The sequence below is a fragment of the Balearica regulorum genome, chromosome 2 (genome assembly GCF_011004875.1).
Source record: "Balearica regulorum gibbericeps isolate bBalReg1 chromosome 2, bBalReg1.pri, whole genome shotgun sequence".
Taxonomy (NCBI): domain Eukaryota; kingdom Metazoa; phylum Chordata; class Aves; order Gruiformes; family Gruidae; genus Balearica; species Balearica regulorum.
The window spans coordinates 148,964,673-148,979,633 of record NC_046185.1 but is presented as its reverse complement, the minus strand read 5'-3'; the positions used below and the strand labels follow the sequence as shown (position 1 = coordinate 148,979,633).

The window sequence follows — 14,961 nt, the reverse complement described above, 5'->3', positions numbered from 1 at the left end:
GCAAGCAGTTTCAGTAGCTGTCCAGGCTGTAGCTCTGTCTCAACTTACTTTGTGGTTTATAGACACAGACCAAGCCTGGGAATATTTCTCTGTGCCAGCGATTCATCAACAGACTGATTGCCTAAAGTCCGAATCATCAAACCTTGACAGCAGCAGCGTCTTTTCTAGCTGCGTAGATGACCTCTCCTGATCTTGTTGTGGTTTAGTCCCTGACCCTGGCAGGTAACTGCGCCGTGGAGGTGGAGGAGGTGGAGACTTGGTCAGCTTGTCATTATCCTGTTCTCCATCAGGAACTTCTTCTGCAAGTAAACACAGCAGCACAAAGTAAGCATAGGTGCAGGAGAGGAAAAAAAAATTTGCATCCCTGCCTCAATTGGAAAGGAAAAAAAAAATGTCTTAAAAGGATCTGCTGCTGAATATATACGATTAGAAACACATTTGGGATTTAAGTGAAAACACCTTGAACAAAAGCAGACAGTGCTGCACTTGCACAGGAAAACCATATGACTTTACTCAGAAATTTTCAGCAAACTCGTCCCCCACATCACTGTGGCTGGGTTTCAGCCCTTGGTGTAAAAGTGTGACAGCACAGCACACTTTTTCAAATCAGTCACTCATAAAGAAGCATGTAAGGTGCAGGTTCAGCTGGGTACCTGGTTACAGACAGTGCAAGACACCAAACCTAGAGGCTTCTTGCTGTTCTCAGTAATTCTGAAGAAACCAGCACACATTTCTGCTCTGCCTGGGAGGTCCTGCCAGCAAGGTGCCAGGAGAGGAGCTGAACATTTTGTCCATCTTATAGTTGTTTTCACTTTACTTATTACTAACTATTCCAGGAATGCACAGGTTTGCCTTTTTGAATTATCATATAAGAGCCCTATATGTATATTTTGCTAATCCATGAAGATTCAAATACCAAATCCAATAGCCGAGCAGAGCCAGCCCTTGCTTTCTGAGAAGAGTCTTCCAGTTTCTGAAAGACCAGTTTCTCAAACTGGTATTTCCCCACCATGATGCTTCCCCACCCAGCTGCCACTGCCTCTTCTGCACTGTCACTGGATGACATTTTTCCAGAAGCAGCGTTACATTGCTGGTGACCTGTCCCTGTGCGTTTCTGGTCACAGGCTGACGATCATACGTGGCAACAGCCACCAGCTTTCACACTGCTGTTGACAATGTTTGTTTTCAATAGTGAGAGAACAACCTTTCTGCAGCTACTCAGTGTTATATAAACAGCTGGAATAAATATAACCCAGAGAGATAAAATCTCCTGCTTTTGGGATTACCCAGCTGTTTAGGGCTAAGTATTCCCTCTGGGCAAGTTGTTGCATACTACCCTCTCCTGAGGCTGTGTCAGGGCTCCTCGGACACGCCAGCTGGCCCTGGGGCTGGATGGAGCCCTTGTCTGACCCAGCCTCATCTTTGTTCCCTTCTTAGCTCGAAATGTTCTTTGAAACTGCTTAAGCTTAAAGAAATGCTCTGTTGTATTATCTCCCTCCCTGGTTATCTGGTACTCACTCGCAGGATTGCAACAAGAGTGAATTTACAGATGCACTTTACATTAGACTGCTTCTATGGTCAATACACACCACTAAGTTTTTTGTGACATCAGATGTACTGCTGCTGTAAAATCAGAGTAATTCTCTAAGATGGTGCTTAGCAGACTATGATGTGGGGCCTGAGTAAATCCCTACTCCTTTTAATGGATTCAACCCATTACCCTCAAACTGGTAATGGCTTTGCAAGAACACCAAAGTTTTTCTCACACTTAAGAAGAGCAAGGCTGGATGAGAGACATGGAGGATAGAATGATTCCTACCATGTCTTTCACATCGGTGAGACATTCATCCATCTCCATCTTCAAAATGGGCAACAAAAAGGGGGAACACAGGCAAGAGAAATTGTCAGTGAGTGTGGCAGTTGCCCAGGCTATCAAACGGTGTTTCCCTCACAGCCCTTAACTGGAGTCATTAAGGAGAAGTTGTGATGGGGTTTGCTCACAGTCAATGCAACAAAACCAGGCAAGATGTAAAACTTCAAAGCTGGATTTCTATTTTCTTTACTAAACAATTTTATTTCCCTAATCTAAATGGGACAGAAAAAAAACTTTGGAGGAAAAAAAAATTAAGGAAAAGACTTCATTCTAATACTTTCTTTTTTCTTATGGCTGAGTTCTTCTAGCATCTTTACAGAGGAAGGAGTAAATGGACAAGTACAATTCACTCGGAGACTAACCATGATCAAAAATACTACTTCATGGAACCTTCTTTGGTGCCAAAGGGCTCAGCACTTCTGTGAACAAAATGGGAGTTGTTCATAGCCAGCCATTTCACTGAACTGAAGCATTCTTCAACAGGCACAACCAGACTGGAATTAATTTTCCCCACCACACAAATTTCTACTTGCACCCAAAAAAATCCAACATGTCTTAAAACTATCTCAAAATAATAATGCCTGCCCTGAGGCAGCCTTTGTAGTCAAATAAGCAAACTGTCTTTGATGGAAGCTACTGTTCACTCAGCACTTGCAAAAATCAGAGCATTCTCGCATATGAAGGCCCAAAGAGAGATGAAGGAGCCCAATTTATAATGTACATGCTAGAGACATTCCCCATATTTTTCACCAAACAATCTTGATAACAAAGATGAGTTAGAGTCAAGGCATTAAAGAAGTATTTACAGAGTCATCAGCAAAATTGTATAAAGTGTGTAATTTAACTTTGTTTTGTGCTTTGCAGGGGAAAAATGTTTCTTAATTGGGTTCTGGGTGGAGAATGGCTGAGACAACATATTCTGGGAATGTGATCTATCTGTGTTCTGCAGTGAAGCCAACAGAGCTCTCTGCTAATTTATGGCCAAAATGTCTTATGCACTATATTAGGAGGTTGGTGGTCTCTCTTATGTTGCTCAGTTTTCCAGTCTACAGTAGACTGATACTGACATTTTCATCTTGAATCGTAGAAGAGTTGGGTAGCATGTGAGATATTTAATCAGATATTAAGGAAAAGTTTTGCTGTTTCCTTATTTATGTTACTATTACAGGATTCATTATGCACAACAGAAGGCAAATGTCTCAATCTCATCAAATTTCTCCTTAAATCCGCTGGCTACACACTGTGCAAAACTGTATTCTAGAAGTGGATTAGTTAACTATGTGAGTTACAAAACTTCTCTGTTATTGTATTCTGCACTTTTTTAAGATGTCGCAGCTCACTGCACCCATATGGTATTTATTTTCACTGACATTTGCTATTTATGCCACACATTATACAAGATAATTGTGTTGTTAGCCAGTAACCTCACTGAATGGTGCCAGACTTCTAAAATTATTTTATGAGGTTCAACAGAATTTATTTTAATCCTGCATATTGTGAATCCAAGCAGCCACAACTTGCCAGTGTTAAAGGTGTGCCCAGAAAAAATTCTGGATCTGAAAACACTCTTCCCAAATTCTACATGAATTTGTGTACACAAGCCCCAGGGCATCATTTTGCAGCTGTTTACAACCTTGGCATGCCAACACCTTGAGTGCAGCATGCAGTTCCAGAAGGACACAGTGGCGTTAAAGATGGGCAACTGAAACAAGCTCAGGGAGAGAGCGGCTGGCCTAGATGGAAGGACCAGCAAGGCTGCAAGTTTGTAGTTTGGAGCCCATGGGGCAGGCTGACACCTCCAGGATATGATCAAGATTTATCCACTGCCTTCATGATTTTATAAAGGGAATGCAGAGCTTGAGGCCATTTCCTCTTGTCCTATGGCTTGTTACTTGGGAGAAGAGACCAACCCCCACCTGGCTACACCCTCCTTTCAGGTACTTGCAGAGAGCGATAAGGTCTCCCCTCAGCCTCCTTTTCTCCAGACTAAACAACCCCAATTCCCTCAGCTGCTCCTCATAAGACTTGTGCTGTAGACCCTTCACCAGCTTCGTTGCCCTTCTCTGGACATGCTCCAGCACCTCAATGTCTTTCTTGTAGTGAGGGGCCCAAAACTGAACACAGTACTTGAGGCACAGCCTCACCAGAGCCGAGTACAGGAGGACAATCCCTTCCCTACTCCTGCTGGCCACACCATTTCTGATACAAGCCTAGATACTGTTGGCCTTCTTGGCCATCTGGGCACACTGCTGGCACATACTCAGTCAGCTGTCAACCAACACCTCCAGGTCCTTTTCCTCCAGGCAGCTTTCCAGCCACTCTGCCCCAAGGCTGTAGCGTTGCCTGGGGTTGTTGTGACCCAAGTGCAGGACCTGGCACTGAGCCTTGTTGAACCTCATACAGTTGGCCTTGGCCCATTGATCCAGCCTGTCCAGATCCTTCTGCAGAGCCTTCCTACCCTCAAGCAGATCAACACTCCCACCCACCTTGGTGTCATCTGGAAACTTACTGAGGGTGCACTCAGTCCCCTTGTCCAGATCATTGATAAAGATATTGAGAGGTGGGCCTGTGCGAACCACATGAAGTTCAACAAGGCCAAGTGCAAGGTCCTGCACATGGGTTGGCGCAATCCCAAGCACAACTACAGGCTGGGCAGGGAATGGATTGAGAGCAGCCCTGAGGAGAAGCACTTGGGGGTGTTGGTGGACGAGAAGTTCAACATGACCCAGCAATGTGTGCTTGCAGCCCAGAAAGCCAACCGTGTCCTGGGCTTCATCAAAAGAAGCATGACCAGCAGGTCGAGGGAGGCTGCCTCTCTACTCCGCTCTCGTGAGACCCCACCTGGAGTACTGCGTCCAGCTCTGGGGGCCCCAGAACAAGAAAGACATAGAGCTGTTGGAGCAAGCCCAGAGGAGGGCCATGAAGATGATCAGAGGGCTGGAGCACCTCTCCTATGAGGACAGGCTGAGAGAGCTGGGGTTGTTCAGCCTGGAGAAAAGGCAGCTCTGGGGAGATCTAATTGTGGCTTTCCAGTATCTGAAGGGGCCTACAGGAAAGATGGTGAGGGACTGTTTATGAGGGAGTGTAGTGACAGGACAAGGGGTAATGGGTTTAAGCTGAAGGAGGGTCGATTTAGATTAGATGTTAGAAAGAAATTCTTTACTGTTAAGAGTGGTGAGGCACTGGAACAGGTTGTCCAGAGAGGTTGTGGATGCCCCGTCCCTGGAAGTGTTTAAGACCAGGTTGGATGGGGCTTTGGGCAACCTGATCTAGTGGAGGGTGTCCCTGCCCATGGCAGGGGGGTTGGAACTGGATGATCTTTAAGGTCACTTCCAACCCACACCATCCTATGATTCTATGATTCTATTCTAGCCCCAATATTGAGTGCTGGGGAACACCACTTGTGACATGGATTTGTATGTTAAATTGTGAAAGAAACAGGACTGGAAGGACACCCCATCATCCTGCTACCACAAAGTAGTTCTACCTATATAATTCTTGATCAGGGCTAGTCTAAGCCATTCTCTCCAGTGATGGGGATCTCACATCCTCCCCATTGCCTCATACAGTCTTCTTCAGTGCTTCACTTTACTTATCACTGTGATGTTTTTCCCTAATACCTAACCTGGAACTTCCTGGTTGCAATTGCCAAATTCTACTGCTGTTCTAGCTACACAAAGCAAGTCAGTATTTTCTTTTTTTAAGCAGATTTTTATGTATTTAGAGATTGCTTTGTCCCTCATCAGCCTTTGCTTCCTCATGCTAAACAAAACAAATTCTTTCATTTTGTTCTGCAGAGATCATGTTTTTTTAGAGCTCTGGTCATTATGATCGCTGTCCCCTTGACTCCCTCCTATTTGTTCAGTCTTCCTTGAAGTCCAAAACATTGAGTTTGGGAATTTCTCTGCTCACCACTGCTGAGCAGATTCATGTGTCTTGTAGACATTCCTGTTCATCGCGTTATGTTTGCCTTTTTTTTGCTACAGGGTCACAGTCTGACTCACGTTCAACTTGAAAGTCGGTATATCTGTACCATAGCTGTGGACAGCCAGAATGCTTACTGTGAAAGTCACTCTCATTCATTCCTACATACCTATTCACTTCCCCAAGACAAGACAGTTATGTAGCATCACAGGTCATTTTCAGACCTCTGAGGGACTCATCCAAAACACTGGTCGTATTTACAGTTAGCAAGGATCATTAAGATCAAATAGTCTGACTTTGCACTTAACATAGGATCAAGGATTTCTTTAAGCAGGTCTTGCATCATGCACAGAGCTTGTGCCTGAGCAGCCTTTCAGAAAGAAACTTAGTATTACTTAAAGATTTGAAGTGGCAGAGAATCCCATATGTTCATAATTAAACTTCAGTGATTAGTTACTCTGAATGTTAAAATTTGACACGTAATTTTTAATGTGGCTTTTTCTAGCTTCAGCTTCCAATTTCTGGAACTTGTCAGAACATGTTCTGCAAAGTTATAAGGCCTCCTTACCCTCAGAAACCTCAGACATGTCTTGATCTTCCTTTGATAAAAAATGAGTCTGCAGAAAGAGCTTTTTAGGTTTCTGATGGTAAGATCATTTGTGCTCAAACTCTGTGGTTCTTTCCAGAGCCCTCTGTAACGCTAAACTTTTAAGTGCAAAACTGAACGCAGTATACTAGATATAGTATAGTATACAGATACTCTCATCCATCTCTGTCAAAAGCAAGGTGTACTTTTACTCTCTTGCTCATGAGGAGTCTTTATCTCCAGAGGACAAACTCTCTCAGTTGCAATATGAGGAAATTCATGTTCAGCTGGTTACCAACACTGGCACGTGCAAAATCACTGCATCCTGTCCACAGGACCTGCGTTACCTCTCAGGGACATACTCACAGGTATGATCAAGAATACAGATATCTGTAAACTGAAACCATTCTAGAAAGTAGGAGAAATAACCTCTCTTTTCCAGATAGGCAATTCTTTAGCACCATTTACTCAAGCAAAACCTTACCTGAGACTTCTAGCTTTTCCATCTGCATCCCCTTTAGACAGGGCTGCTGGCTGGGGAGGCATCTCCAGGTTAGGAATTGACTTCATGATATTGGCCTGGGCCTCTTCCAAGAGCTTTTCAAATTCCTTTCCATTATAGTGATCAAGGTTTTGTCTTTTCTCTTCCCATTTCTTTTCAGCTTTCTAGACCAAAAAAAAAAAAAAAAAAAAAAAAAAAAAAAAGTAAAGCATCCATTTATTTCTCTGATTTCTGTTGTGATCACTTAAAAAAAAAATCCATGTGTAAACATTATAGGTCAATAAGGATAGACTCTTTCAGTTCTAGTCAGCAACTAGAGGAAATATATTAACACTAATTGTACACTGGTTCTGACTTCCATTGTGCCAGATATGGCAGACACACGACAGGCTGACAGTGCCCACTGCTCACTAAAGGAACAAAGGCAAAATTTAAATCTGGGTCACTGCCTTATGCACTGGTGATTAAAGGGCATGTCTGTAATAAGACACGAGAGTTCACTTTTGGATTTTCTCAATATCTCTGTGTGAAACCGCTGGAGCTTCACACTCTTTCACTATTACCTCTCCATAATGAGGGACATGGAGATTTAAAGAGTGAATGAAATCCACTGATGCAAGTGTTGCCAGAGATTCATATGCTATTGTTCAAAAATAAGGTATTCTTAAAAAGATTTTTTTTTTTAATAAAGGTTATTTAAAAACCACAGTTACTCATTTTGGTTACATGGTATTATCCTGTTGCATTTAAAATCAGAGGGTGTCTTCAGAAGTGCACGGTGTAGTTAGAGGTTAAGCATACAAATCCCCAGAATACATTTGGAAATTTCACCTTCAGTCTCAAGAGCGAGCCTGGGAGCTCAGACCCAATGAGAGGACAACTGGTTGAGTAGAATACACCGTACCTCAATTGATACAGCTCGGTTTCTGGTACTTGCACTGTGAATTTCCTCAATGAAAAGACTTTGCATGGTGGTGCCATTGACAGAGACCTGTGGTGCCGGTGTGGTTTGTGCGGGCTGGGATCCTGTTGCGGGCTCTTGCGGGGGCACTGGTGGGGTGGCTGAGAGGTGGCCACCTGCCGGCACACCTTCGCTGTGGGTGGCTGCAGTGGGTGAACCCTGAGCATGGTTGACCAGGGCTGATGAGTGCTGAGACTGATGGATGACAACAGGTGAGCTCTGCACATGATGGACCGTCATTGTTGAGAAGGGGACGACTTCTGACTTGACTGATGACACCTGGGACTCTGATGTGATTGCTGTGAGGTTTTGCTGTGCATGTCCCTGGGCGTGCTTGAGCTCCTCCTGGTTTTTCAGAGCATCAGCTGCAGTGGCCTTTTCCATAGGAGAGTATTGCACAGGTTGGGATGGATCCACACCCCTCAGCAGTCCTTCTGTAACATGTCTGTCCAGCCAAATTGAACACAACAGCATCACACGTGGTTAGCATACAGGCAAGTCATGAGCAATATTTAACAATAAACTTTTGCAAGGGGAAAGCACCTATATCAAAAATCATCAACATGGTGGTTTTTCTTCCTGATGCTCTCAGTTGTGTGATTTTATAGGTTTATCTCAGACTCAGAGACTCAAGTTTTAAAGAGGCCACTCTAATTAGGAGGATTTTGCCTTTTTAAAATGCTTACAAATGTTCATGGAGGTACTGGCACTTTTTGACCAAACCATGAGTTACAGTGGGTTGATTTTAGAGGGAGAATGGGAATCAGTTGATTTAAATTTTATACACTGTATCTGACTAAACAAAATATTCGTGGACTATTAGCACAAAAAGTGGCAGTTACATAGACTGTGAGGTAGCAGTTTGGCAAACTGCCAAACCAAAGCCTTCAGGTGATACTTCATGAAGGTCTTGTCTGTCAAGAGTTTGGGGTAGAATGAACGGAGGATGTAGAGAGTCAACTATTTCTGGCAGCTAGCTGTGAAATGGCTGAGCTTCGGAGTGTAGCTAGCCGTCAAATGCCATCACTTTTTCCATTACTGAAACAGACTTTATGAGGCTTAATACGTAATTTCGCTGCAAAAAATTGCTTTTGGTAAAACTTTGGCATGCATAGCTTATTGTTTTTTCTTCCAAATGGGGCGAGACAGGAAATAACTGTAGTCATTTTTAAGAAAAGGAAACTAATATGAAAGGATATAGACGTTTATCTACATGGAAAAATAAGTGACAGCTCTTAGAAGACGTGTTACGTAAACCATTTTATCCATCTGCCAGTACTGGCAAATCCATTTCACATGTGCTCCAGGATATATGGAAACAATGACAACCCTACATTCCTTAGAATACTGGTAGCAACAATAGGCTTATCAGTTACACTTTCTTGTAATTGAAGTAAAGTTGAGACCACCACCACTGACAGTTTGGCCCAATTCACTGGTTTTGAGTAGGAATTAAATCCAGGGCCTGTTGCCTCATATAAATCAGCAGTCATTTGCTGCTGATATATTCTGACAAACATAGCTAAACACTGGCACTTAGTGGACACAAATTTTATCTAATATTTCAACTTTCTCTAATGCATCTTCCTTTCAAAGAACAGAATAAAGAATTTGCATGAATTCACAAGTATATAGAAAAATATTTCTTTCTTTCAGAAGGTTTGGGCTATCTTTATCCACTTAGTATCTTTTCCTGTTTTATTTCTTACTGTTACATTTTTGGGAATGCACGTTTCAGTGTCAGAGAATATTTCTGTTAGCTTAGATTGCTGTAAATGCCCAGAGTTAATTAGCTCAGATATGGGACTGATGTCACTCTGTAAACATTCTCATCCTGGTACTTCCCAAATCTAGAAGTGTTGAGTTCAGAGGGAGCTAGTTTCAATCTTAAGATCTTGATGACTGGGGCTGTTGGTCAGAACAAAACCACTGCACAGAGCACAGGAAAGGCTAATTTGATTTTCAGGGCTCCAGGAAGAATCTATAAAATACTGCAAGCAAGTTGCATTTCTCAAAATTGCCTGAGGAGAGGGAGAGAATCCAAACCTGAAAGCTGTTCCAGCCCTGCTTAAGGAAATTCTTTAGTTTTGAAGAAAAAAAAAAAAAATCACCTCCTGAGCATGGTAAGGATATCGGTCATGCTGCGCACACGTTTCAGCAAGCTGTCTAGCTTGTGTGGTTCTTCCTTTAGGAACCTCACAGCTTCTACCTCAATCCGGAGGATCGCACGCATTTTATTCTGCAATGTTGGGAACTCTCCTGTAAAGACAACAACTGTGAAGCTCAAGAGGAAATGATAAAAGCCCTGGGGAGAAACAGATGATGGGGTAAATGTTAAATAGTTGAGTGTCTACCTTTTTCCAGGGGCCATGCAACAAGCTCCTTAATTCAAACTTTAAATCTTTTTGGAAGTGAAAGTTAATGCCCCCAGATCAAAGGCAAAACTGTGGTTAAAAAAAGAACCAGAAGTAAAAAGGGAAAGCACATACCTTTCAGGGTGGCAACAGCTTCTCCCACTTGACGCAAAAGAAAGGCTCCGTCTTCAACATCTTTCAGTGTAACTGTCTTGCTCGAAGCAGTGGAGTCCCTCTTCAGGTCTTCAACAAATGCCTCCAGCTCACTGGCAAAACAAAAAAAACCAGACATAAAATGTAAGCAAGACTTTCACATTACAATCAAATATGTGTAAATGAATGGACTAAACTAAACAAGAAACCTCAACTGTCGCATCTTTAAATCTGACACCACAGACTGAAAAAACAGCAGGGTGTTTGAGGGGAGGATGCTGGACACTCACGCTCACAGCATAGGAACAGGCTTGTAACTAGCCCAAGTCATGGATTTTGCTGACAGGCTGCAGATGTGAAGAGCACTGACCTCAGGGCAGCTGCGCTACAAGGGGCAGGAGGGGTGGTGAAACACATCTAACAGCCAGCCAGCCCTCTGGGGTGCACATCCTGTACTGTACCACTACATCCAGTACTGGTTTGCACCTTGCATTTTCTCATTGCTGATGACATGCAAAGGAATGCCCAACAGTGAAGTAACAACCCAAAAACTGGCACTAATGGCCCCTTGATGCAACCCTGTTTATCTGCTGGGTCCTGCTAGACAGGATACAGGGTCCTGTTTCCGCAAATAGCCAGACTGAAATAGCAAGTGTGCATTGTGTGCAGCTCTCGCTCAGCATTTGGATTTGAGAATGAATCACTTCAGATGTTTTCTTCCAACAAGTGCTGCCCCAGGCTTCCTCCAGCTCCATCTGGTGCTTCCTCATCACCTTTCCCAATATTTTTTCCAGTGCTTCCATACTTCACATAAATTTTCACAATCCTGCAGACACATAACTTTATTTTTGTTTTGGGAGAGCCAGGGGTTTTTTCCATTTAAGGTTGAGACCACATTGCTTTAGCTGGAGTTTCCGCACAGAAGCTTAAAAATTTCTCCAAAAAACCCCTGAAATGCATTATATGCAACTGCACAAACACCCATGTGAATACCTTAAAAAGATCATCTCTTAAATATTTATTCTAAGAGAAATCCGCCTCTATTAAGATACCAAATCTACTGACTGGAATATCCTGAGAAGCCGTTTAATTACATGGTAGAAACCAATGCAAAGCAAATTCTGAACTGACCACTCAGCTACTCATTTTAGCCTAACTTTGGGCCTCGTTTCTCACATCCACTCAAGTAGCAGTTTTGCTACTGCTGTAAGAGAACCAAGATGTGGCTGATTGCCTGCAGAGGGGTAGGGTAAGACTGCCTTCTGCACCAGCCACAGGCCTTGCATTTCCACGCATTTCCCTTGTGCCAGCATTGCTGCACAAATCCAGCAGAAAATTACTTATTTTCAGCCAGGTCACTTCCTAGATCCATCTCCGTGGATAGGTGACATGAGGAGGAAAAGAGAAGAGTAGGTGGCTAGTAACGGGGTAAAAAAGGGAAAATTCCTTGCAGCACTATTCCACATTTAGGTCAATTTAAAGTGGAAGCAGAGTCACACAGAACAATAAATGGCAATACAATAATACTTCTGATGAACAGAGAAACAGAAATAGTATCAGGATCTGAACATCACGTGCACACAGCAAAGAGTTTATTTCAATCCAAAGACTAGGGACTTTAGAAACTATAAACCAGTTTTGAATTAAGAATCATAAGTTGCTTCTGACCAGATCGTAACAAGAGGAGGTAAATAATCCTGTTCCCATTTTAAGACCACTTCTCTCAAAGACTCTGCCTTGAGAAAGACTGGGGGAGTCACGATTTCCACTAGCAGAAGCGTACTTGCAGGAAACAATCCAAGCGACCACACGATGGCAGCAAGGGAACGTTTCTCGGGGTATTTTTCCAGTGGAAGAGGCTGCAATAATGCAGGTATCTGCGGTCTCTGTGTCTGTCTGCCTTTGCAATAAAGGGCACAGATACAGTCTAGGAAGGAGCTGGAAAAAGAATTCAGCTTTCTGTCACTCGCTACAACGCAAAGGCTCCTGCCCTCCAGAACGGTGCTCTACAATCAGGCATCCCCCCTGCTCTTAATGCCCTGACACTGGCACTCAGGCTAGGCACTGCTCCTTTGGGAATCACAGGGTACCGCCTTCCCCCTCCCGCCCATCTCCCTTTTGTAGATCAGCACTGGAAAAAGCAGCTTCTCAGATACCGGCACCCACCAGGCAAAAAAAAAAAAAAAAAAAAAAAAAAAAAAAAAAAAAAAAAAAAAAGAGCAGAAGCTTTAATTTGCTCATGGGTGGAAAGAAGAGAAAGGAACAAACACGGAACAAACACAGAACAATGTTATGATGTTTTGGTATGTTTATGACCGTTGGAAATGTAGGGATAAAGGAAAGACTTCCAGGTAGCAGACAATGCCTTCCCCCCCCCCCCCGCCCCCCCTTGTTCTCTGAGCAGAAACAGGTCATCATAAACCCCTTCTTTGATTCCATACAGTGATACTATCAAACAAGACAACTGATCCTGAAATTACTCAGGGGATACCATCTTACACTGCCTCATATTGCTAACTAAAATGGAAAAGAAACTTCAGCCCTCGGGAGCCAAAGTTTGAAACAGATCCAGCAGTCTCCAGCATTTCGTTTCTGTAACTGGGGAAACAACTTGGCTTTATAGATCGGACTGAGCAAACCCAATTAACAAGGCACTCACATTAATGCAGTTTCAGAAGGCTAATACAAGATAAACGATTTTTCTGCATCTATGTTTTACACAGGGGAGCCGAGGCATACTCTTATGCTGAGATCTTTCTTTAGGCAAAAAACCATCAGAGGATGTGTCTCAGATTGCAGCATCAGTAGAACAGGTTACAAAATGAACTGACAAAATTAATAGTAACAAATCACCCAGGCCAGATGGTATTTGCCCTGGAGTTCAATAGCAACTTGAGGGTGAAACAGTCTAACTATTAATTCTAAGCATCTAACTTCTTGATTAAAATTGCTTTGACGCCGGAGTAGTAGAAGGTGTCATAGATGATACAAATAAATTTTTTAAAGGGGATGGGGCTATCCAGGGAATCGTACTCTGGTGAGACTGACACACAGACTGGTGTAATTGATAGATGCCAAATAAAGAATTAGTGGACCAATGGATAAATATGTGTTAGGGAGGAGTTAATGTGATTTGTGCAAAGAGAAGGTAAGTTTCACAAATACACAAGGAAACAACAAAAGCATGGGGACAAGCTATAGCCCAAAACGCTTTCAGCAAGGTATTTGAGCAAAAGCTTTCAAGAAAGCAAAGCTGCCATGGGACAAGAGAGGAAATACTCTCACGGATAAAGTACTGGAAGTATAGGAAAGGGATCAATGAACAGCTTACTCAATGAATGTAGTTTGCTGGTGTGTTCCACAGGGATCGGTGCTAGAGCTGGTGCTTTTCAACATATAAATTATTTAGAAAAGAGGATGAATAGTATAGTAAAAAAATCTCAAAGGGATATTAAATTATTTGGAGGAATGAAAATGAAAGGTGAATGCAGAGAGCTGCAGATGGACCGTCTGATACTAACTCGCCAGGAAAAAACCCAAAGATTAAATTAACTCCTAATAAATGTAAAGTAATGCTCATGAGAAGAGGAAAAATAAAAACAAAACCAACTCCACTAAACCCAGCAGCCTCCCAAACCCCCAAGTTTTTATACACAATAATGAACGTTGAACTGATAATTATCCCTTGTGAGATGTTGGATTTGTAATGGAAAGCTCATGCGGAACATGAGGACGGGGGACCATCACTACACCACTGCATGAAGTCATGGCGTGCCTACATCTGATATAGCTGTTGCAGGGCTCTCCTCTCTCCCCATTCCCTAGAGTTAGAAAGGGCATACAGAAAGGCAACAGGATGACAAAATGTATAGAATGGCCTCTACAAGAAGAGTAGGACTTTTCAGGCTGGAAAAGGCATAATCAGAAAACAGAGCAGGGGAGCATCTATAACATCACAACTAGCATGGAGAGGGTGAATATTCTGCTGTGCATAATTTAAGAGTTTGGGGATTGATTGACAGATGAAAGATTCAAAATCAAACAAAAATAGGTTCTTTCTACCCAAAAAAAGAATTACTGTATAGAATTCATTGTGCCCAGAGGCTGTACACAAACTAGTTTATGCAAATTTTTAAAAATGCCTAAGTTCATGAAAAGTAAACAATCCATGCAGTGCTTTTGTATATGAAGATACCATCTCTGACCTGGAAAATCCCTGAGCTACAAGTCATTAATGCAAGGAGATGTGCTCTGAGCATTTTGCCATGTTCTTATATCCTTTCCCAAGTATCTGCTAGTAGTGGCTCGCCAAGACTGCTAAGAGTTTTGTTTTTACTGAGCACGGTTATTCTTATTAAAAAGTCTGATACTTTTCCTAACAAAATATAAATTGTAACTTACTATGGATCATATCCAATTAGATATCTTGGATGTGGTTACAATTTAAATACTGTGCTTATAAAACCTTTTCTATTAAAATGCTTACAATAATCTACAACATATAATAGTCATACCTGTAACATGTTCCATACAACATAAATACTTCATTAGTCAATGTGTCATATCATCATAATTTGTCATTGGTCTGGTAAATTTTAAGGCCAGCAT

At 42.5% G+C, this 14,961-nt stretch overlaps 1 protein-coding gene across 1 annotated transcript in view; it reads right to left on the bottom strand.

Moving 5' to 3' along the window:
* Window positions 1-14,961, bottom strand: part of KIAA1217 (KIAA1217 ortholog) — a 191,378-nt gene that overhangs the window by 12,166 nt on the left and 164,251 nt on the right. Inside the window, 7 exon segments of the mRNA XM_075747045.1 lie at window positions 143-202; window positions 205-299; window positions 6,868-6,890; window positions 6,892-7,049; window positions 7,790-8,291; window positions 9,958-10,105; window positions 10,336-10,466. Of these exon segments, the coding sequence (XP_075603160.1) occupies window positions 143-202; window positions 205-299; window positions 6,868-6,890; window positions 6,892-7,049; window positions 7,790-8,291; window positions 9,958-10,105; window positions 10,336-10,466 (1,117 nt within the window).